This window comes from Thamnophis sirtalis, unplaced genomic scaffold (assembly GCF_051295495.1).
Source record: "Thamnophis sirtalis isolate CommonGarterSnake01/CBP01778 unplaced genomic scaffold, rThaSir2_p1.2 scaffold_3, whole genome shotgun sequence".
Classification (NCBI taxonomy): domain Eukaryota; kingdom Metazoa; phylum Chordata; class Lepidosauria; order Squamata; family Natricidae; genus Thamnophis; species Thamnophis sirtalis.
Genome location: NW_028261383.1, coordinates 166373282 through 166397714, shown reverse-complemented (window position 1 = coordinate 166397714; position 24433 = coordinate 166373282). Strand labels below are relative to the sequence as shown.

Genomic DNA, 24433 nt, shown 5'->3' with positions numbered 1-24433 from the left:
GGGAATCTCTCAATTGTTTCTTATATATTATTCCCAGCCTATTTTAGGCACAGAAGTATATTTTCCTTCCTCTCCTGAAATAAATAGAGGCTTTCGCTCATTCATAGAGCCGAGGTGGCGCAGTGGTTAAATGCAGCACTGCAGGCTACTTCAGCTGACTGCAGTTCTGCAGTTCGGCTGTTCAAATCTCACCGGCTCAGGGCTGACTCAGCCTTCCATCCTTCCGAGGTGGGTAAAATGAGGACCCAGATTGTTGGGGACAATAAGCTGCTTAGAGAGGGCTGAAAGCCCTATGAAGTGGTATATAAGTCTAACTGCTATTGCTATTCAAAGGAGAGATTTGAAAATGCAGGTGACTCAACATGGGGTGGGGAGGGGGGAAGGTTAAAATAGCATCCTGGAAATAAATTCCTGCTCAAACATAGAGTTCATTGGGAGATTTGGAGGCTTCTTTCTTTCTTTCTTTCTTTCTTTCTTTCTTTCTTTCTTTCTTTCTTTCTTTCTTTCTTTCTTTCTTTCTATCTATCTATCTATCTATCTATCTATCTATCTATCTATCTATCTATCTATCTATCTATCTATCTTATCTAGCTATTCTTGAGAGGATAACAATTAGGGAATCTATATTTTGTTGTCTTGAGTTTCCAGAAAAAAGTGAACACGTAAATGCCACTACAACATAAAACAGAGGAGGAATCCCCTAGGCTTGTTTTATAAAGTGTAAAATGTCTTTTAGTTAGAACATGGCTGGTTTAATATAGCTTTTTTGCAACCCCATGAGCCTGTTCTTGCAATCTGAGAAAAAGCTAAGAAGCAAAACAAATTTCTTAAGCCTTGCAGAAGTTCAAGGCACATCCAGCATTCCTCTGAACAGGCAACCCCCACCCCCACCCCACTCAAAACTGGGATGATTTTTCCCATTTGGGGAATGGATTTAATGATTTGAAAAGGGTGCCATAAGCTCTTGCAAGTGCCTAATTCAGCTTCTTAGCAGACAGAATGAAAAAAACAGAACAGGTCTGACTTTGTCCACGTTGCCTGTTACCGTGACCCGTCAAAACCGCGGTCCACAAAAGCGCAATCGACGAAAGCGCGCATTTGACGTCATCACAGCGCGACGAAAAAAATTAAAAATTGAAATAAAAATAAAATTAAAGCAAGCCGATTCACATAAAGGTAAGGGTTAGGGTTAGGTTAAGGGTTAGGTTTAGGTTTAGAGCGTTAGGGTTACGTTTAGCGTTACGTTAAAGGTTAGCGTTAGGTTTAGCGTTAGGTTAAGGGTTAGGTTTAGGGTTAGATTTAGGCTTAGGTTAAGGGTTAGGGTTAGGGTTAGGTTAAGGGTTAGGTTTAGGGTTAGATTTAGGCTTAGGTTAAGGGTTAGGGTTAGGGTTAGGGTTAGGGTTAGGTTTGGGGGGGTTAGGGTAAGGTTTTCGCTTTATTTTTACATTTATCGATCACAGCGCGATGTTTTCGTCGCGCTGTGATGACGTCAAATGCGCGCTTTCATCGACCGCGATTTTATCGTCCGCGGTTTTGTGGTGGAACCGCCTGTTACAGTGACATCATAGCTTAATGAGTAGCCCTCGACTTACAATTATTTGTTTATCAACCATTCCAAGCTCCAGTGGAAAAAAGTAACTTACAGCCAATCCTCAAACATACAACTGTTGCAGCATTCCCCGCAGTCGTGTGATCAAAATTCAGGTGCTTGGCAAGGGGCATGTTATTTGTAGTGGTTGCAATGTCCCGGGGTTATGTGATTGCCATTGGTGAGCCTTCCCAGCCAGCTTCCAACAAGCCAAATCAACAGGGTAAAGTGGATTCACTTAATGCCCACACAATTCACTTAACAACTTTGGCAAAAAGGTCATAAAATTGAGCACAAACTCATGTACTGTAACAACTGCCTTGCTTAGGTTTCATTGTGGTCTCAAACTGAGTTTACTGTGGCGATGTGTGACCCAACAGTTGTAGGGGTGAGGACAAGTTATAAGTCATTTTTTTCAGTGCTGTTGTAACTTGTTTAGCAAACGATGGCTAAACAAATGGCTGTAAGCCGAGGACTACTTGTACTTAAATCCTGTTGTCTCTTGTACCACCCCACTCCTTGTCCTGATTGCTCCCACCTTCTCCGCTGACTGAGCTGTGCCAAAGAAGATGGGCACAAAGGCCAGCCAGACGATGCAGGTTGTGTACATGGTGAAGCCAATGGGTTTAGCCTCGTTGAAGGTCTCCGGCACGCCACGGGCCTTGATGGCATAGACGGTGCAGGTAACCATCAAAACAATACTGTAGCTGAGGCAGGAGATGATAGAGAGGTCTGACATGTCACATTTGAGGACGCCCCGGGCGAATTCTGGGTTGGGTGTATGTTGCTCTTCATAGTCAATGATGCTATGGGGTGGCTGCACCCCCAGCCAGATGACCACAGCCACAACTTGCACGGATGTGAGGCTGAAGGTGATTATCAGTTGGGAGGTGGGGCTGATGAATTTGGGTGGAGTCACTGACTTCTTGCCTTGTTCAAAGATGCGATAAATGCGGTTGGTTTTGGTCAGCAATGCTGAATAGCTGATGGCCATACCCAAGCCAAGAAAAAGGCGCCGGAAGGCACAGATGGTAACACCTGGTTCAGCAATCATCAGAAAAGTGATGGTATAGATGAGGAAAATCCCAGTGAGCAGGACATAGCTCAGCTCACGACCTGAGGCTCGGACAATGGGGGTGTCGTTGAAACGGATGAAGGTGATAACGATGAAGACAGTGCCAAGGATGCCCAGAATGGCCAAGAAGATGGGCAGAATGGCCCAAGGGGAGCTCCACTCCAGCTTGACAATGGGTGTTGGGCGGCAGGCTGTGCGATTGAGATTGGGCCGCATGTCAAAGGGACACATTTCACAGTTGAACTCATCCAGTTGATACTGGTAGCCGTCACATAGCTCACAGTGCCAGCAGCAAGGGACACCTTTCACCATCTTCTTCCTCTCTCCTGGGTTACAGGGGAGGCTGCATACTGAGGAGGGGATCTCCTTCTGTCCACCTGACCACTGCATGTCCTCGATCTGTGGGAGAATCAGAGAAAGCCAGAGAACAGTGATTGGCATTTATCTCAGAGAATCACATCTGTGTTTCAATATCCTGCAGATTTTTCTTAGTTGATGGGATATGACAACAATGCGGCCGCGCGAGTGATCGTGGGTGCACCTCGCTTCACCCACGTAACACCTATCCTCCGCGAGCTGCACTGGCTACCTGTTGCTCTCCGGGTGCGCTTCAAGGTGCTACTTGTCACCTACAAAGCCCTTCATGATATTGGGTCTGGGTACTTGAGAGACCGCCTACTGCCAATTACCTCCACTAGACCGATCCGATCGCATAGATTAGGCCTCCTCCGAATTCCATCAACGAGCCAATGTCATCTGGCAACTACCCGGAGGAGAGCCTTCTCGGTGGCTGCTCCGACCCTCTGGAACGAACTCCCCGTGGAGATTCGTACCCTCACCACCCTCCAGACCTTCCACACTGCCCTTAAAATCTGGCTGTCCCAGCAGGCCTGGGGCTAAAGACCCTAACCCCACCCGAATGGTATGATTGTTGTGTTCTCTTTTAACAATGTATTGTTTTATGTTCATAACTTGTTTTGTCCTCCCCTTCCCCTAACTTGTGAGCCGCCCTGAGTCCCCTCAGGGAAAAGGGCGGCATACAAATAAATAAACTATAAACTATAAACTATAATGTACTTTGTAAGGCAGTCTCTTGATTAACCTATATGAACATGATTTGGGTAAACTGGGGTTTGACTGTCTAGTGACAAAATTGGTCAAAACTCACGAGTACCATCCTCACCATTACAAGAAACACAGCATGTGGAATCATGAAGGGTAGACAACCTATCTAGAACTTCTCTAGCTTACTGAATAGTGTTATGTGAAAGCTTTGAATGACCAAAGCCATGATTGGCAGCGAATAAAATATGTACAGGGCCATTTGGTGACATAGAAGCCACATGGAAAATTGCCAGCTGGAATACAAGAAGATTAAGAGGGGAAAAGCATAGATTAATAAATGAAATGAAAGAAGAATAAATATGTTGTGCATTTGAGAACCAAAGACAAGGGAAAGGACATAAAAGAGTACAATGAAAATATTCTAATTTTATGGTCTGGAACTGAACATATTCAGAGAAGTGGAGGTTTAGGTTGAATTGAACACTGGAATTAAAGGCTGAGAGGATTTCTTTTGAATTTGAGTGACATTTGAGTGATCAAAATATCTATCCTTGAAGAAGCTTCTAATAGGGAAAACATACTGAAATGGGCTCTTTTAATAGAAGTAAAATATGTTTTTGTTTCTTTGACATTCTTTTTCCAATTTGCTATGACCCCGTCGCTATATTCCAGGATTGTTGGAATATAAGAGCTTTCTCGCAAAACACAGATTGTGCAGTGGAGAGTACAATATTGGAAGATTTTAACAGCAGTTCTTTGGATGATTAATTATCATGGGATCAGCCAATGAGGCATGTACTATCATAAAGGTAAAGGTAAAGGTACCCCTCGCACATATGTGCTAGTCATTCCCGACTCTAGGGGGCGGTGCTCATCTCTGTTTCAAAGTCGAAGAGCCAGCGCTGTCTGAAGACGTCTCTGTGGTCATGTGGCGGACATGACTAAACGCCGAAGGAGCACAGAACGCTGTTACTTTCCCACCAAGGTGGTCCCTATTTTTCTACTTGCATTTTTACGTGCTTTCAAACTGCTAGGTTGGCAGAAGCTGGCACAAGTAACGAGAGCTCACTCTGCTACGCGGCACCACCGAACTGCTGACCTTTCTGATTGACAAGCTTAGCGTCTTAGCCACTGAGCATCCCTCAATATTCTATCATAGAAATGCATTAGAAGGAATATACCCAAGAGTGGATAGCAGTTTCTCATTTGTTCTTTATCGTTCTCAATTTGGTACCTTAAAACAATTTAGAACAATGTCCCACTCAACATTATATGTCCCATTCACCATTCAGATCCATCACAAAGGTCGTTACAGGTCCCACCTGCTACAGAGCTTCAACTGATGGGACCCAAACCATCTGCCTTTTCTGATGTGGCTCCGACCTCTGGAACATCATCGACCCCTGAGATGAGGTTAACTTCATCCCTCTTAGCCTTTTGTAAGGCTTTGAAAATACAGTTCTTCCACTTAAATGTCTATGGAGATTCTCAGTCATCCAAGTCATGGTTGTCCCAAAGGTGCTTTTTTCAAGAGTCAACTGGACTTTCTAGTTTTTCTTTGAAGACGTTTCGCTTCTCATCCAAGCAGCTTAGAAGTTTCTTGGATGAGAAGCGAAACATCTTCAAAGAAAAACCAGAAAGCCCAGTTGACTCTTGAAAAAAGCACCTTTGGGATGGTTCTGCTAGCAACCCTTGGGAATTCATGGGGAGCCTGTGCAACGATTTAGATGGTGTTCCCCTGCAATCTTGTTTTTAATTATCTTACTTGTTTTTATTTATTTTTAAAGTGTTTTAACAAATGCAATATCATTTTAACTATTGGCCTAGAACAGTGGTAGTCAACCTGGTCCCTACCGCCCACTAGTGGGCGTTCCAGCTTTCATGGTGGGCGTTAGGGGTTTGCTGTAACTCTGCTTTATAAATTTTATAAAGTAAAGTTACTTCCCTACTTTATAAATCACCATTACTGTGGAACCGGTGGGCAGTTAGAAAAATTTACTACTAACAGAGATACAAAAGTGGGCGGTAGGTATAAAAAGGTTGACTACCCCTGGCCTAGAATCATGCTTAATGATATGGGCAGCTATATACAGTAAATGTGTTAAATTAACAAACAAGTAGGTAAGTAAGATAAAGTAAGGTAAAATCTTATATACCCATGATGGCGAACCTATGGCACACGTGCCCGAAATGGCATGCGGAGCCATGTTGCATGGCACGCGTGGTGCCACCTGTTCCTCTTTCAGGTTTCTGGGGCATATGCATGCACGATGATCAGCTGGCCTTCATGCATGCGGCAGTGCCGGAAACTGGAAGAGCTAATCTTCCATTTTTTCAGCGTGAGCATGCGGACTGACAGCTGATTGTCATGCGTGCATGCGCGCCAGTAACTAGAAGACTAGCTGAGTGCGCTGGAAATCAGAAGTTCATTTTCCGGTGTCCGCATGCCCCCTGGGCAGCTCTTCCTCCTGGTCGCAGCCCAGATGAGCGAGGACACTCCCTTTTCGGCACTCGGTGCCAAAAAGCTTTGCCAACACTGGTTTATATCGTATGAATGCTGGGAGGCATTTAACTGAAAGAGATGCTGTGGCCAGGTACAGACCTTGGTAACTCTCAACAGGGCCAGCTCCCAGTTGAATTTTTCTTCAAAACCCCAGAGTACCCAATGGTGATTATTGCAAAGCAGAAGAGAAATTCTGAAAAGAAGAGGGCTAAAAATTCAACCACATACTTAGAGGTGGGCCAGTTGCTCTACAATATCAGCTTGAGCAATCTTGCTGCTGAGGGGAGTCATATTTTCAGAATTATTTTTTTATAATGGGGAGAAAGTGTATCAACGTGACTTAAAGAAGATGACGAGTGGTTGATTCTATGCTCTGTCACTCACATTCAGTCGAAGGTATTCTGCCCACTGGCCAATGGCCTTGTATCCTGGGACCGTAGTATTTGTCAGCTGATACTGGAAAATATCATAGCGCCCAGGAGCATCTCCATTTTCGTTGAACATTACTGGTGTTCCGGCACTACCTGCAGGAAGGAAAAGGTTACAGGGAGATATGGACGTCCTTCAAGATGAAGATGCTCTAAAAGAGGAGGAGACAACTTTGTGCTGCGGGACACTGGCCGATAATGGGAAGAAGAGTTGTAAGGCTACTTACAACTCTTCTTCCCATTATCGGCCAGTGTCCAAGGTCAGATGTGATAGGCAATCTACTTAGGGGAGGGGAATGTCTCAGAGGTGTTTGGTTTGCTGTTGTGAAAACATAGGTTTGCTATTGTGATGTGGGACACAAGAGATTTAGGGTCTAAGCCTGTGAAACTTTTTAAGGGTTGTTTCCTACTGCAAGCATTGATAGATAACAGAAAACCACAGATGAGTTTTCTCTATCTCTCTAGAACAGTGTTTCTCAACCTTGGCAATTTGAAGATGTCCAGACTTCAACTCCCAGAATTCCCCAGCCAGCATTCGCTGGCTGAGGAATTCTGGGAGTTGAAGTCCAGACATCTTCAAGTTGCCAAGGTTGAGAAACACTACTTTAGAAGATGGACACATCCTATATTGGCAAGAATAGGACATGTCGAGCCAGTGGTGAGATTCATTTTTTTTTACTACCGGTTCTGTGGGCGTGGCTTGGTGGGTGTGGCAGGGAAAGGATACTATAAAATCTCTGTTCCTCCCCACTCCAGGGAAAGGATACTGCAAAATCCCCATTCCCTTCCGATCAGCTGGGACTTGGGAGGCAGAGAATAGATAGGGGCGGGACCAGTCAGAAGTGGTATTTCCCTGTTCTCCGAACTACTCAAAATTTTCACTACCTCTTCTCCGGAACTGGTCAGAACCTGCTGAGTACCACCTCTCTTCAAGTATGACATGCCTGCAAAATGTGCATGACAAATATGTTGACCTGGAGCTGCTGCTTTGGATCGAAGAGCCAAGGTGGCGCAGTGGTTAAATGCAGCACTGCAGGCTACTGCTAGATCAGCAGGTCAGCGGTTCAAATCTCACCGGCTCAGGGTTGACTCAGCCTTCCATCCTTCCGAGGTGGGTAAAATGAGGACCCAGATTGTTGGGGGCAATATGCTGACTCTGTAAACCGCTTAGAGAGGGCTGTAAAAGCACTGTGAAGCAGTTATACAAGTGCTATTCCTATTGCTATCACAGCCCTACGTTGCTCTAAAACTTTGCTCAGTTCTTCATGTCAGCAAATGTAGAACACCACACATGACACACAGCGATACAACCCAGCGTCTTGGCTGAAAAAAGGGGGTTCTCTGTCAATCTCACCATTGAAGTTGACCCCCAGAATGTAGTTCAGCAGGGTTCGCCCGTCAATGGGATCCATCTTGTCACACACCCCGATTTGGCCTGAACAGAGCTCCATATGCATGTTGTGCAATGCATGGGCCATGGCATAGACAGCGTCAATCACAAACTGCACCTTTCCCTCCTGCTCGTAAGTTGATTCTCGCCCAATTCGTTCATCTCCTGAAAAATGCGGGAGGGGAGGGGGAATGAGTCAAACCACTGGCAATTGTAAATACCCACTCATATTAAAATACTATCTGGTCCTGTGAAAGCTTTTCCTTTGATTCTGGTCTAGTGCCTTCCTTCCAGAATTCAGCCGTGGTGGCACGGTGGTTAGAACGCAGTGTTGCAAGCTAACTCTGCACACAGTCTAGGGTTTGATTCTGACAGGCTCGAGGTTGACTCAGCCTTCCATCCTTCCGAGGTCAGTAAAATGAGGACCCAAGTTGTTGGGGGCAATATATGACATTTTAAGCCACTTAGAGAGGGATATAAAGCACTATGAAGCAGTATATAAGTCTAAGTGCTATTGTTATTTCTTTCCTAAAGCAAGAGATTCAGCTATGTTGCTCTGCTTTTTTTCTTCTTGAGATGCAAGATTCTTCTTTTAATTTCCCTGGCCTTTTAGAAGTTCTTTTCTTTTTGCTGGCTGTGATAATTTGGTTACCTGCCTATACCTCATCTCGAACATGCCGACTTTTGTTTTCCCAGAAAAAAATACCTATCCAAATAATTCATATCTGGGCAGCATAGTAATTTCTTTTCATAAATTATATTGCATCTCCTGTTCTCAGATGTATTAACAATGCTACTTAGAAGGGGGGGAAAGGTTTAATGCTATTTCATTTACTATAAGCAAAACATTCTGTGCATTTCTCCATTCTGAAGTAGAACATAATTTATCAGGATAGTCACGTTTTTTATTCTTTATATTATGCAAATGAATGTATACCCAGCCCAGAATAAGAAATTAGGCTAGATGGATGATTATAGGGCACCACTGTCAATATCCCCCTATATTAAAGAGATAAAACAAATTGAAAAGTACAAGGCTAAAAACTGAAGCACAACCCAATATGGAAGAGTATGGAGCAGTCAGGGGAGGCAGGGGAGGCACAGCCTCACCACTGTCAATCATGAAAAGGAAAAAAAATGTAAATGGGAAAAGGAGAGTGCTGATGTTAGGCTAGCTAGCTGGGTTCCACCACAAAATCGCGGAGGACAAAATCGCGCTCGACGAAAGCGCGCATTTGACGTCATCACAGCGCGACGAAAACATCGCGCTGTGATCGAAAAATGTAAAAATAAAGCTAAAACCTTCCCCTAACCCCCCCAAACCTAACCCTAAACCTAACCCTTAACCTAACCCTAAATCTAACCCTAAACCTAACCGTTAACGTAACGAAAAACCTAACGCTAACCCTTAACCTAACGCTAAACCTAATGCTAACGCTGTAAACCTGACCCTAACCCTTAACCTAACCCTAACCCTAACCCTTAACCTAACCCTTACCTTTATGTGAATCGGCTTGGTTTAATTTTAATTTTATTTCAATTTTTATTTTTTTCGTCGCGCTGTGATGACGTCAAATGCACGCTTTCGTCGAGCGCGATTTTGTCCTCCGCGCTTTTGACAGGTCACGAGCTAGCTGCTGCCCCACCGTGAATGACTGCCTGTTTAAAAAAGCCTCTAAAAAGCTCCCTCTACTATGAGGCAGGAGAACTGCATGCCTCATCTAGTCTGACTTTTTAGGCGCTCGAGCAGAGTTAAACGACGGTTAAAAGCCTAAAAGTTGGTAGTTGAGGCACGCAGTTCTCCTGCCTCACAGTAGAGGGCGCATTTTTTAGAGGCTTCAACTCTGTCATTCTGTTTAAAGCTGCAGCGTCACGCTCACTCTTCCTCCTCTCTTTCTCCATTTCTGATGCCCCCACCCCACGCTCCCTCTTTTCCTTCAAATTTCCTCTTTTTTTCTTTTTTCTTTAATAAATGCAATGCTCAGGCATTCTCTCCTCTCCCGCGATACCCCGCTGACTAAAGCACTTTCTTTCGCCCACCTGAGCTCTGCTGCGAGCACAGGCGGGCGAAGGAAAGTCACTTTCTTTCGCCCGCCTGAGCTCGCGGCAGCCCGCCTGAGCTCTGCCGCAAGCACAGGCGGGCGAAAGAAAGTGCTTTAGTCAGTGGGGTGTCGGGGGAGAGGACTGCCTCACCAGCCATAAACCTCACCGCACGTCACTGGTATGGAGATAGGCTTTAAAAGAGATTCAACAATTTTTGTATCAACATCAGTTTGAGTCAAAGAGATACGAGTGGGGTGACATAGATACAGGTAGTCCTCGACTTGCAATAATTCATTTAGTTATATGCCTTGAGGTTGTACTTGGAGAGTATTAGAGTGAGGGGAAATCTGCTTCCATACAGGTGCAAGTAATCAGGACTTAATGCTGTCTTACGCACTAATTGGGGATGAGACAAGGGCAACGTCAAGGAGAAGATTTCATGTGTCAGTACAAACTGTGTACATGGGAACGGCGGTCAGGTTACATGTCATGATCAAGGTAATGTGTGATGTGAAAGCTGTACTTCTGGATGTCTAAACTACATATCCTTAGTTCATGTAAAGAATAATAATTATTCACGAGGCTGTCTATGAAAACCTGAAAACCTCCTTCTCCATATCCCATTCTTTAGGACACCGATGCTAAACCAGATTGGCAGGTCTTTCTTTCTTTCTTTCTTTCTTTCTTTCTTTCTTTCTTTCTTTCTTTCTTTCTTTCTTTCTTTCTTTCTTTCTCTCTCTCTCTCTCTCTTTCTCTCTTTCTCTTTCTCTTTCTCTTTCTCTCTCTCTCTTTTTCTTTCTTTCTTTCTTTCTTTCTTTCTTTCTTTCTTTCTTTCTTTCTTTCTTTCTTTCTTTCTTTCTTTCTTTCTTTCTTTCTTGCCAGCTCCTGACTTTTGATGAATTTCTTCCCAAAGCAGTTGTGGTGTTTTAATCTTGTCTGTCTGCTTCCTTGAACAATTTGCGTAGAGGGGAATAATTTCTTAGTTGCTGAGAGAGGAAGGCTGAACATAATCTTTTTGGTCAACTTTTGTTAATTTTTTTTTTGTCAACACGCGCCATGCCCATCCACCATGCCCCTTCAGTTGCCAGCAATTTGGTGGAAGAGAAAAGAAGGTGGGAAGTATTGGGGACCTTTGGAGATGGGCTTGAGAGATCAAGGGGAACAGATAGATTATGACTAGAGAAGTCAAAGAGCCAACTAAAAACAGTGAAAAGAGTAAGGTTCTACATTTAGGCAAGAAAAATGAAATATACAGGTACAGTATAGGTGGTACCTTGCTCAATAGTAGTAACTGTGAGAGGGATCTTGGAGTCCTAGTGGACAACCATTTTAAATATGAGCCAGCCGTGGGCAGCAGCTGCCAAAAAAGCCAACACAGTTCTAGGCTACATAAACAGAGGGATAGAATCAAGATCGCATGAAGTGTTAATACCACTTTATAATGCCTTGGTAAGGCCACACCTGGAATATTGCATTCAGTTTTAGTCACCACGATGTAGAAAAGATGTGGAGACTCTAAAAAGAGTGCAGAGAAGAGCAACAAAGATGATTAAGGGACTGGAGACTAAAGCATCTGAAGAACGATTGCAGGAATTGGGTATGTCTAGTTTAATGAAAAGAAGGACTAGGGGAGACATGATAGCAGTGTTCCAATATCTCAGGGGTTTCCACAAAGAAGAGGGAGTCAAACTATTCTCCAAGGCACCTGAGGGTAGAACAAGAAGCAATGGGTGGAAACTAATCAAGGAGAGAAGCAACTTAGAACTGAGGAGAAATTTCCTAGTTAGAACAATTAGTCAGTGGAACAGAAGTTGCCTCCAGAAGTTGTGAATGCCCCAACACTGGAAGTCTTTAAGAAGATGTTGGATAGCCATTTGTCTGAAACGGTATAGGGTTTCCTGCCTAGGCAGGGGGTTGGACTAGAAGACCTCCAAGGTCCCTTCCAACTCTGCTATTGTATTGTATGACTTAAGTAATTGAGCAAATAACCCATAATTCATTGTCAGTATAGAAAAGGAGGCTGAATTGGACATTTTCCAGGAAAAAATAGTGCCTGAAGAGGAGGCAGGGACTCTTTGTTTTCTTTCTGTCATGGGGCCGGGCGAGGGAGAGGGAGAGGGAGGGAGGGAGAGAGGGAGAGGGAGGGGGGAGAGAGAGATTTGAAGTAGCAGTTAGGCTTATATACCGCTTCCTAGGGCTTTCAGCCCTCTCTAAGCGGTTTACAGAGTCAGCATATTGCCCCCAACAACAATCTGGGTCCTCATTTTACCCACCTCGGAAGGATGGAAGGCTGAGTCAACCCTGAGCCGGTGAGATTTGAACCGCTGAGCTGCTGATCTAGCAGTCAGCTGAAGTAGCCTGCAGTGCTGCATTTAACCACTGCGCCACCTCGGCTCTTAGTCTAATCTCTGTTCCCTGTGGAGGTGAACAACAGCCTAGACCAGTGATGGCTAACCTTTTTCGGATTGTGTGCCAAAAGCGGGGGGAGCACAGGGGGGTTGTGCACGGGCGTGTCCACATCCATGATGCTATGCGCGTCACCCGCTTCCCCTCCACTTTTGGTGCACAATGGACACGTTTTTTGCCCTCCCCAGGCTCCAGAGGCTTTCTAGGAGCCTGAGGAGGGCAAAAACAGCCTCCCCCTCTGAAGGTCCTCTGGAGGGTGGAAAACAGCCCTACGGGCAACCCGGAAGTTCAGGAATAGTGACTTCCGGTTTGCCCGTAGAGCTGTTTTTCGCCCTCCGGAGCCTTCAGGAGGCTTCCCTGAAGCCTCCAGAGGGCAAAAAACAGCTGGAAAAGAAGGCTGAAGTCAGCTGGCTAACGTGCACATGTGTGCTGGAGCTGAACGGGCAACACCTCGCGTACCCTAACAAATGGCTCCACGTGCCATCACAGGCCTAGGCCTTGAAGCTCTGTGATGTTTTCTACCACAATCAACTCAAAAACAGGGATTACGGTGAGGTTGTAGAATCATTCATTGGAGCAGTTATTCTCTGTATTAACTCTTCTTACTTTACTCCTCCCTCCCTCCCTCCCTCCCTAGCTCCACACATCAGGAGTAGCCCTACCAGTACATTTGCGGTTTCCTTCATCATACTGGAACCCTGGACGGGTTAGTTTACACCTGAAGTCTTCCTCCCAGAATTCAGCAAACCAGATGTTGCGCCGATTGTTCTCCAAGGAACGGGTGGTGAAGTATTGGTCAAAACCTGGGAAGAGAACAAGGAAGGAGGGGGGCGTTTATGGCTTTGCAGGCTTTTTTCCCCAAAGAACCATCAACTTTTTTTAAGACAGTTGAATCACGTTGTTTAATCCCTCAATTTTAGCGTTATCTCCATGTGAAGAGGTTTTCGTTCTTGGCTTGTCAGGGTGGATCACTTTTAAGAGCAAAGGCTGTGCTGGTTCCTTCTCATGCCAAATGTGTGTAAATGTGTGTCAGCCTCCAGTCATCAAGTACTTAGAAATAGAGATGGTGGTTTTTAATCTATCAAGTAGGAGCTTCTGTAGAATGCAACATCACTCACTCCCGCCAGTCAAACTTTATCTCTCAGAATTCATTCCCTTGAGAGAGTGCTATTCTCTGTTACGTTTTGTCACTATAATTGATCCTTTTATTTTAGAGACATTAACAAAGTCTTTTGAGTCTCAGTCATTAGCAGATTGAAATCCCTGAGCACAAGTATCTGTCTCGGGCAGAACGGAAGGGAGACGAGACTTTCCCCACTCATTGGTCTTCCCAGCTCTGAAGAGTTGCTTTATGTCTATTGAATCATGGCTTCTCTGTCGCCTTAAAATGGATTAGTTACCAATAATGTGTTTTAACACCCTCCCGCATTCACAACCCAGGCTCTTAGAGAGGAGTGCTTAAGAATGAAATGCCTTTTTAAAATGAATTAATAAGCAGTTGTGCTGAATAGAAAATGAAGGAATAGGGAACACGATTACTTAAGGACACATTTTCCAAACATTTACTTCGTTGGCTTGACATATGCAACCGGGATATATGTGTCATTGTTAAACTGAGCCAGCTGTGAGTTATAGAAGGTTAGTTTTACCCAAACCAAGTATGGCACTTTGAAATTAAACTCCCATGGATAGCCATGTCATGCAAACATAGGGAAGAAGATAACCATTGGTTTAAATTAGGACTACCACATCTGGGCTGCAAGCTGTTGAGAAAGCTAGTTCACATATGCTCTTGAGGTCACCATATTGAGTAGCAGAGTTCTAATCGTGGAATCCTCTGTGTTCTCTGAGCTTCGCTGTTTGATTGTGGATGTTTCATTATTTGACTAACATCTTCAGTGCTAGTTGAATATGGGGTTTGTTCCCTGTTTAATTACAGTAGCTTGCCCTCCTAGTGATGTTGGTGTGGTTTTCTCCTTTGTAGTTCTTTAATTAGGGTATTGTTTTCTGCTTGATTATTGTTCATCCCTATTTATCTGGACGTAGACTGCTGGAGAGGGTGTGTTCTGATCTTTTTGTTTCCTTCTTAACCTTTTTATTTTCTCCAATGGTGTATAAGTGGCTTGTTTCTATGTGTCTGTTGATGGCTGATTGGCCTGAATGCCAAGCTTTCAGAAATTCCTAGCGGTTTTAGATTTAGCTTAGTCTAAGATGCTTACAGTCTCCCAGTTAAAACTGTGCTTGAGTCTGTCCATGTACTCTTGAGATTAAGGATCGCTAGTTCTAACTTGCCATCAGCAGCAAAAGTTAATTCTCTGCCATCTGCGGGTGTCCATGATTTTTATGGTTCTGGTCCCCAGCCCTTGTTAAACTTTCCTCTAGTGTTCAACATAGATGAACCTGCAAAATGGGTGTTAATAAGAGTTCCCTCTCATCCATTGTTTTACTCTCCATCCATTCAGTAGTGTAGGGATAATGAAACAGGCAGAAAAAGGATGGAGGTAGATAGAAAAAACAACGCTGTCTTTTCAGGAAGAATAACAAATGCAGAAGTGACATTCATTCTGGGGGATATCTGTCACTAGTTTGCTCAGGGCAATGCTGGTCATTTTCTACTAGGTCTCAGGAAGGAAAGGGAATCTTGGAGTCATGGCAGGATAGACTAGATGTGTCACATGACGTCAGCCAATTTGTGTTTCTCCCCGCTCTCCCAAACCGAACACTGTTGCTCTCCTCTAAGTTTTTGTTACCTTCAATCGAGGCTCTTTTGGGTAAGATGGTCACTGCTCCTTCAGCCACTTCCTCTTGCATCAGAATGGGGGAAATCTTGGCGCCCCAGCTGTCAGAACCTACCCAGAGGAACTGCCCCGTCAGATTGGCAAAGCGGGCGGCTTCCAGCACTCGTCTGCAGGGGTGAAATGGAAAAATGAGAGGCGTTCACAACTAACCCCTTAAGCAAGACAAAGCATGTCTTGTCAATCGCCTTTTTTTGCTGAGTCCCTTTGATATTGTGTTGCATGGACATTTTTTTTTTTAACAAGAACTTTTTATTTTCCTTTTCCATAACATATAATCACATGTATACTATTACATAGCCAATATCATATTGTATTAAGTAATAATTACATCAGTTCCTCTTGCTATCAACTCCCGGAAAGATAAAAGCCAATTATTAGCTCCTGAAAGGCCTATGAAGCGGTATATAAGTCTACTGCTATTGCTATATTCTGCTTTTTGGATTGGATTGGATTTATTACATTTATATGCTGCCCTTTTCCCCGAAGGGGACTCAGGGCGGCTCACAATCCAAGTCAGGGAAGGGGGCACAGACAGGGGATAAAAAAGACGAACATAACAATACACAATTTAAAAGCACACAACAGCCATACCATTCGAGGAAGGGGGCAAAAGCTCTTTAGCCCCAGGCCTGTTGGAATAGCCAGGTTTTAAGGGCTTTGAGGAAGGCCTGGAGGGTGGTGAGGGTTCGAATCTCCACGGGGAGCTCGTTCCAGAGGGTCGGAGCAGCCACAGAGAAGGCTCTCTTCCGGGTAGTCGCCAGTCGGCATTGGCCGGCGGATGGAATTCGGAGGAGGCCTAATCTGTGGGATCTAATCAGTCTATTGGAGGTAATTGGCAGCAGGCGGTCTCTCAAGTACAGCAGGCGGTCTCCCAAGTACTTTTTATCCCCAGCTCTTGTGTGAGAGAGACTTGATTCTACTTTGGCCATACCAGTGTTTTGCTCCTTGTTCCAACTGATGTCAGGAAGGCCTCAAGATCTGTATGAACAGTTAGGCTCTGTCTAACCTTACATAGGAAAGTCAAGGGACTGGCAATGAAGGGGAATCAAAACACTAAAGGCAGGGTAGGGGTCTTCAGTGGGGACCACAAATTTCACACTGAAATAATCTTCTGCAAACTCAAGACTGAGCGGAGATTGCTGCACCTCAACCACAGGGAAAATGTAACTAGTGAAGTCAGAACTGCAGCTATAAGCCGCCATGTAGTTAATGCTAGGCTAAATACTATTGCATGCGGCGCTGAGCCAGGAATAGACATCTTTTTTTTTCTAACCTGGGAGTTCGACAGCAATTTTTTTATACATTTACGGGTGAAACAAAAGACATATCTAATGATGGAATGTCATTGGGAGACGGTGGTGTGTAAGGGTTGTGGGAATAACATTAAATATAGTAGAGGTTAAAGACAGATCTAATATTTTATGAAATAAAATATTGCTGGAAATTATACAGCTGCAAATGAGTGATTTTGTTGACAGATTTCAGCAGGATGATCTGCTGTGATCTGGGAGCTAGAAAATAGGAGCTGGCAGGCCAAATGTGGATTTGAAATTGCCTACTCTTCGCATGATGTGTTTTGATCATAGTTTTTTGATCTAACGTACAACTCATGGATGAATTAATCACAGTTTACGTAATTCTTGATTTGAATTTATTCATTTTTTAGCTGCTCCTATCATGTACCTCTCTGGATTGCTAAGAAATTTGGATGGACCACAAAATCCAACCAGGCCTAACTAGGAACAAACCACATAATTGCACATCAGTTGAACTAGGCAAGCTAAAAACACACCATACTTTCAATTTAATTCAATTTAATTTACGGTAATCATTCCCGAATAGTTTTTGTTTACATATCGTACTAAGCTGAAAATAACCTCAGATTCAGCCATCTTATTCCCCTGATAATTTTGGACCAGATTAACCCACTGTACTGGGTGTTGTCAGGATGAAACGGGGGAAATCTTAGTAGAAAGACAGAACACAAATGTACAAAAAAAAAAGCAGATGGCGCATTTACTTGATATCGTCCTCATTGGCAAAAATGATGATGCCGCGGGCATTGGGGGTCTCCATCAGTCTCTTGATCATTTTGTTAAACTCTCCTGGCTTGGGTTCTCGTGGGATCTTGATGGACTGGGCAATGCACACTCCACCTGCCAGGTAGGAAAAAAGCTTTTAGGAAATGATTGGGAAAACTTGGTTTGGTGGCTGAGCATCTGCCTTATACACAGAAGTTTGAGTTTGAGTTTATTGATCTTGTATGCCGCCCACTCCCGAAGGACTCCGGGCGGCTTACAATAAACAAGGGAAGGGGATAAATACACAAAACAACACTTTAAAATACACAACAGTCACAGTTTCCGAGGGGCTGGATATTTCGAGAGCCCCCCTCCCTGCTGGAGCAGCCAGGACTTAACAGCTTTGCGGAAGGCCGGGAGGGTAGTAAGAGTCCGGATCTCCACGGGGAGATCGTTCCAAAGGGCTGGAGCTGCAACAGAGAAGGCTCTCCCCCGGGGAGTCGCCAGCCGACATTGGCTGGCAGATGGAATCTGGAGAAGACCTAACCTGTGAGATCTAATCAGTCTATGGGAGGTGATCGGCAGGAGGCAGTCTCTCAGGTACCCAGGTCCGATGCCATGTAGGGCTTTATAGGTAACGACCAGTGCCTTGAAGCGGATCCAGAGACTAATGGGTAGCCAGTGCAGCTCGCGGAGGATAGGTGTGACGTGGGTGTACCTGGGTGCACCCACAATCGCTCGCGCGGCTGCGATCTGGACCAGCTGAAGTCTTCAAACACTCTTCAAGGGCAGCCCCATGTAGAGCGATGCAGCATCTTCTATTTAAAGAGAAGTTGGTTGCAGATCATGGTGAGGTCTCATGGTGCTTGACATCCCAAAAGCTGACTGTTGCTTTGAGTAACAAAGAACCCTGGTCTACACTGGTAAATCATCTAATCTGGAATAAGAGCCCTTCCCATGTTCCTATTCTGTTCTTCAGTCTCAAACAAGATTGTTCTGAACTACTTCACAGTCCTTCTGATACTTTGCTGATGTTTCATATTCCTGCGCACAGCCCAAAGCTATGCCGGTTCCTAAAATGGGTTCAAGAAAGCTTCATATTCACCAGAAGCTTTTCGGAACTTCTTGTGGTCTAAACCAGTGTTTCTCAACCTTGGCAACTTGAAGTCCTGTGGACTTCAACTCCCAGAATCCCCCAGCCAGCATAGCTGGGAGTTGAAGTCCACAGGACTTCAAATTGTCAAGGTTGAGAAACACTGGTCTAAACTACACTAGAAGCACCAGTATATAGAAACAGAGAAAACTGGTCACAGAAAAAGACCAGTGGTCCATTGAATCTGCCCCTTGAGATTTTTTTCCCTTGTTGTTTTTGTTTTCTTTTTCATTATTATTATTATTATTTTAAATTATTTGAACGCGTGATTACCCCAAACATGTTTAAACTCAGCAACCGATGATTGACCTCTGCTGGAAGTTGGTTCCAAAGTTCCACTACTCTTTCTGTGAAGTAATACTTCCTAACATTACTTTTGAACTTCCCTCCTGTCAGTTTGTGGTTATGCCCCACCATGGCTAAAACATATGATGAATGGTTGCAGGACATGGGTATGTCTAGTTTAATGAAGAGAAGGACCAGGGGAGACATGATAGCAGTCTTCCAATATCTCAGGGGTTGCCACAAAGAAGAGGAAGTCAAGCTATTCTCCAAAGAACTTGAGTGTAGAACAAGAAGCAATGGGTCAAAACCCATCAAGGAGAGAAGCAACTTAGAACTAAGAAGAAAATTCCTGACAGTTAGAACAATTAATCAGTGGAACAGCTTGCCTCCAGAAGTTGTGAATGCTCCAACACTGGAAGTTTTTAAGAAGAGATTGGATAACCGTTTGTATGAAATGGTTTCCTGCCTAAGCAGCGGGTTGGACTGGAAGACCTACAAGGTCCCTTCCAACTCTGTTATTCTATTCTACAGTATTCTGTGTTCTTGATTTTGCTTCATATTGAAAATACTGCCTTCTAGAACCTTGTTCACATCTTTAATATATTTAAAGTTTTCAGTCATGTCCTCCACTTCCCTTCTGTCTTCCAGGCTGTACATATGCCATTTCTCCAACGCACCATTTTTATTGCCTATTTCTGAACTTGCTCAATCTTATCAATATCTTTTTTTTAAGTGAGGTCTCCAGAATGGGACATAGCATTCCAAATGGGATCTGGCACATCCACCCATGCTTGTCTTTATTCAGAGATAAAATGAGGGTTCTGGGAGGAGAGGGAGGGATTTAAAGTGAGTAAGGTATTGATTGGAAGAGGATTAATACTCTCTTCCAACCTGCCATCACTGAAAGACACCTGCAGCCAGGCAGGGCAGATGAATCTCACACCGTTTTGAAGAAATGGCGGTCCTGTCTTTTCTTGAAAATGTTCAACGAGGGAGCATTAACAGCTCCAGGAGGCAAGCTGTTCCATTTAAGAGCCGAGGTGGCACAGTGGTTAAATGCAGCACTGCAGGCTACTTCAGCTGACTGCAGTTCTGCAGTTCGGCTGTTCAAATCTCACCGGCTCAGGGTTGACTCAGCCTTCCATCCTCCCGAGGTGGGTAAAATGAGGACCCGGATTGTTGTTGGGGGCGATATGCTGACTCTGTAAACCGCTTAGAGAGGGCTGAAAGCCCTATGAAGCGGTATATAAGTCTAACTGCTATTGCTATTGCTTAGTTCACACAGTCAGGAAATTCTTCCTCAGTTCAAGTTTTGATTGCTTACTATTAAGCTCTTTTCAACACCCTTCATCTTTTGGACAACATTCATATAGGGAATGCCTGCATGAAAAGATCTATCTTCAATAGGCAGTGAAAGATGTATGAGTACATACCTCATGAATTTCAGAGTGCATATACCACCAAGAAGAAAGCTACCCATGAATGACTACTACACTACTATTTCCTGAGTACTCATGCAGCACCGTCTTGCTGGCTAGAAATTTGGAAATTACAGACCTAACACATGAAGGCTGTACAGTGGTACTTTGGTACTCATCGTTAATTGGTTCTGGGAAGCGTGATGAGTATCAGAAATGATGAGTACCAAACAATTTTTCCCGTAAGGAATAATGTAGCAAGTCACAAGGCAGCCAACACTGACAGATTTTCATTTGTGAGTTGAATACCAAAGAAACAATGTGTACCGCCTGGGGCAAATTTTTCACGTCAAAATGTGGTTTGGACGTGTACCAAACTTGATGAGTTTCAAAGCAGTTGAGTACCAAGGTCCTACGGCATTAGGTTTTATCTTTGAAATGTTCTATATGCTCACTGTGGGGGGAGGAAAAGGATCCTGGAAACCAAATAAGGCTATACAAAGTACTTGCTGCCAACAGAAAGTATGAAAGCCACTAGTTTATTCCTAAAAATAATTTGGGGGAAAGGAGGAATTCTCCGAAATTAGTGCCTTGTGTACGTAAGAGGTAAAGATAGAATCTTCCTTGAATTAACCTTGACTCCTTATGACTAATATTGTATGTCCTTGTAGATATTTTGGTAACAATACAGAAGTGGTTTGCTACTGATATCAGTCAGTAGAGATCAGTCACGGGCTGAAAAGAGCAAAATCTCACAGACTCGTCAGTTTCACACAAATAACCAAACTCAACTGCTCATATTTCCATAACTCGTCCGATAACCATATTTTTGAGCTCACACAATGACCTAGAGGCTGAGATAGCAGAAGACATGCTGCACCCCAAATCCCCAACTCCATATGACTTTAGATTAAAATGTGATGAGGGAGACCCAGCTATCGGACAATAGATACGGAAGAAATGGCTTATGTTGCATGTGAATTGCTCTGATGAGCTGCCATAATCTCACAAGGCATCATGTCTGGCCCATCAACCATGTCCCTCTAGTCCAGTGGTTCCCAAACTTGTTTGTTTGTTTGTTTGTTTTATTTATATGCCGTCCTTTTCCCCCGAAGGGGACTCAGGGCGGCTCACAACTCAAACCAGGGAAGGGGTGATACAGACAAAATTAAAACGACACAAAACAATGCATAATTTAAAACACACGACAGTCATACCATTCGAGACGGGGGCAAGGGTTCTTTAGCCCCAGGCCTGTCGGAACAGCCAGGTTTTAAGGGCTTTGCGGAAGGCCTGGAGGGTGGTGAGGGTTCGAATCTCCACGGGGAGTTCGTTCCAGAGGGTCGGAGCAGCCACAGAGAAGGCTCTCCTCTGGGTAGTCGCCAGTCGACACTGGCCGGCGGATGGAATTCGGAGGAGGCCTAATCTGTGGGATCTAATCGGTCTAGTGGAGGTAATTGGCAGCAGGCGGTCTCTCAAGTACCCAGGTCCAATACCATGAAGGGCTTTATAAGTGACGACTAGCGCCTTGAAGCATATCCAGAGACCAATAGGCAGCCAGTGCAGCTCGCGGAGGATAGGTGTTACGTGGGTGAACCGAGGTGCACCCATGATTGCTCGCACGGCTGCATTCTGGACAAGCTGGAGTCGCCGAATGCTCTTCAAGGGCTGCCCCATGTAGAGCAAACTTGGCAACTTTAAGACTTGTGGAGAGCTGGCTGGAGAATTCTGGGAGTTGAAGTCCACAAGTCTTAAAGTTGCCAAGTTTGGGAACCACTGCTCTAATCTATACCCTCGCCTCCTCCATTGGCAGCAATCCAGAGCACAGCTACCCCAGAATCAAAGGGACATTGGTTCCAGTGGTGATCTGGTCTAGGATTCAGGTGTGGGTCCTTTTTCCCCCCATTGTATTTGCAGGCTGCAAAAATAAGATCCAATCTCTGATCCCATGCAGAATGCCTTTCCCTGTATAGGGAACAACTGCAAGCAGCTTTCGTGTGTCTGAGATCATGGGCTGTTTTTCCAGGGAATTAGCGGCTTTACTGATCCCCATCCATCAGCTTCAGACGACATTGCTCAGCCCCTCTTACCGGCTTCCCGGGAGATCTGCACAAAGGCATCGACCCCACTCTCGCCGTAGTTGCCCTCAGAGGCTAAGGTGGAGACGTAATTCCAGCCTAGCGCTTTAACAATGTCTACCATAGTTTGAGCTTGGTAAGAGTCTGGAGGCACCACGCGGGAGAAATAATCGTAGCGGTTATTGTCACTGAGCTCCGGTGCTGTGGATGCATAGCTTATCTGGGGAATCTGTAGAAGTAGAAGGAAATCATGGGTTAGAAGAGGTATGTTACCCTGAGCCTCCATCCTTGAGTCATGCCAGGGATCTTCCTCCCCAGCTCTTCCTTATTCATTTAGTCCTATTTCTTTTGTAAAAATATTTCTGTACTGCACCATCAAAGGCTCACCAACCTCACATCTTGTCCTCCTCCCTATTTATTTTTATTTTAATCCATTGTGTTTTATTGAATCCTCCCAGTACTAACACAATATTAAGGCTAAATGGTAGCTTTTTTGTTACAAAGCAAAAATGCTCTTAAGAGATGGGGGAGTAATGACCCGAGTGAGGCTTAAGCTTCTTTGTCGACTGATTTATGGCATATAGTATGGCTCCCATTAATAGTCACGAACACAGAGTAATAATTACCATAACCGGGTGACAAAATTTGCCCTGTACAAATGTCTTAGATCCATTTTCACAGTATCTTACTTTCTTTTTTCTTTCTCCCCCCCCCCCCCGTTGCTTAGATTTTATTTTATTCGAAAAGTTAAAATACCAACTTCAAAACAAAAAGAGAAAACAAAACTAGATAAAACATTTTAAACTATCTGCGTTAACAGGGGGGAAAAAACACATATACATATCTTTTCACAATTTCTTAACCAAAAAAAAAAAGGAAGCAGTGGATGCAAAAGTGAAATAGCGAAATGTTAAAGGCCGAGAGATATTTAAAAATGCTATCGTTTTTAAAATATTAGCAGTTTTTAAAAAAAAAAAAAGCGTTGCTAGCCTACAGGCATAGCATGCAACGTATCTCCAGAAAGAAATAATTCCAGGATGTACTGTAAAATGTCTTACTCTCCGGTAAACAGTCCCTTACTTCATTGGTAGGAACATCAGAGTTAGCCTCAGTATCAGCAGGATGCATTTAAAAAGTGTTCATTAGTGCAAGAAAAGGTGACATTTCTTCCTGCCCCACGTGATAAAGTCAACTAGTTTGAGCACAATCTTTAACAGTAGTTCTATTCACGCAACATGCTGGCTTGTCGAGTAAAACACCCCAAACACAATGAACAGCTCCTACCCTTCCATAACTTAGAGTTCTGGTCTCCATGGGTTCCTGCCAGTTCTAACCTCTTCTATAGAAGAGGTTCCACAAATCTACCATGCCATTTAGAACTGGTTCCAGCTCCCTCTCCCACCCGTCCGCACCACGCTTGCCTCAACCCCACTCACTGATTGGCTGGCTCACCAATCGCCCCACCCCGCCTCTAAGAGTCCTATCTAAACCTTAAAGTCTTAAAGCTATCAACTTTGAACACCCCTGGGGTTTTTTTTCTAAAGGGTTAGGGATGCAAAGGTCTTGTAACTTGACAGCTTTAAGACTTGCACACTTCAATGCCAGCGTTCCTGAGCCAACATGACTGGAGGAGGAATTCTGGGAGTTGAAGTCCACAAGTCTTAAAGCTGTCAAGTTTGAACACTCCTGGGTTTTTTTTCCCCTAAAGGGTTAGGGCTGCAAGGGTCTTGTAACTTGACAGCTTTAAGACTTGCGTGCTTCAAATGCCAGAGTTTCTGAGCCAACATTTTGGTTGCTAATCAAGAGCGTTGTTAAGTGAGTTTCACCACATTTTACAAGCTGGCTACGCCCACCCAGTCACATGAGTGCCAAGCCACTCCCACTCAGTCACATGGCTAGCAAGCCACTCCTACTCAATCACATGACTGGCAAGCCACTCCCACAAAGCAGGCCACGCCTACAGAAGAGGTACTAAAAAAAATTGAAACCCACCACTGCCATGGAAACAACGTGATGCTCACCCATGGGGAAATGTTTTGGACATGAAGGCTTCCTCAAGGTTTTATCTCCTTTGGAAGCTTTTGTGTATATACAGAGTTTCCTTACTGCAAGCAGTGGGGCTCAAATGAAAACACCTTATGGTTTAGGATGCAATGAATTATTGGACCATTGCTGGGTTCCT

At 44.3% G+C, this 24433-nt stretch overlaps 1 protein-coding gene across 2 annotated transcripts in view; it reads right to left on the bottom strand.

The window, feature by feature from the left end:
• The window catches only part of LOC106549970 (metabotropic glutamate receptor 6), a 50838-nt gene that overhangs the window by 7009 nt on the left and 19396 nt on the right, over nt 1-24433 (bottom strand). For both annotated transcript variants that reach the window (XM_087710762.1, XM_087710763.1), the window contains exons 3-9: nt 22264-22480; nt 17317-17452; nt 15249-15403; nt 13161-13301; nt 8014-8214; nt 6616-6755; nt 2127-3062 (exon numbers count right to left, since the gene is read on the bottom strand). In XM_087710762.1, the coding sequence (XP_087566888.1) occupies nt 2127-3062; nt 6616-6755; nt 8014-8214; nt 13161-13301; nt 15249-15403; nt 17317-17452; nt 22264-22480 (1926 nt within the window). The remainder of the gene's footprint in view (nt 1-2126; nt 3063-6615; nt 6756-8013; nt 8215-13160; nt 13302-15248; nt 15404-17316; nt 17453-22263; nt 22481-24433) is intronic.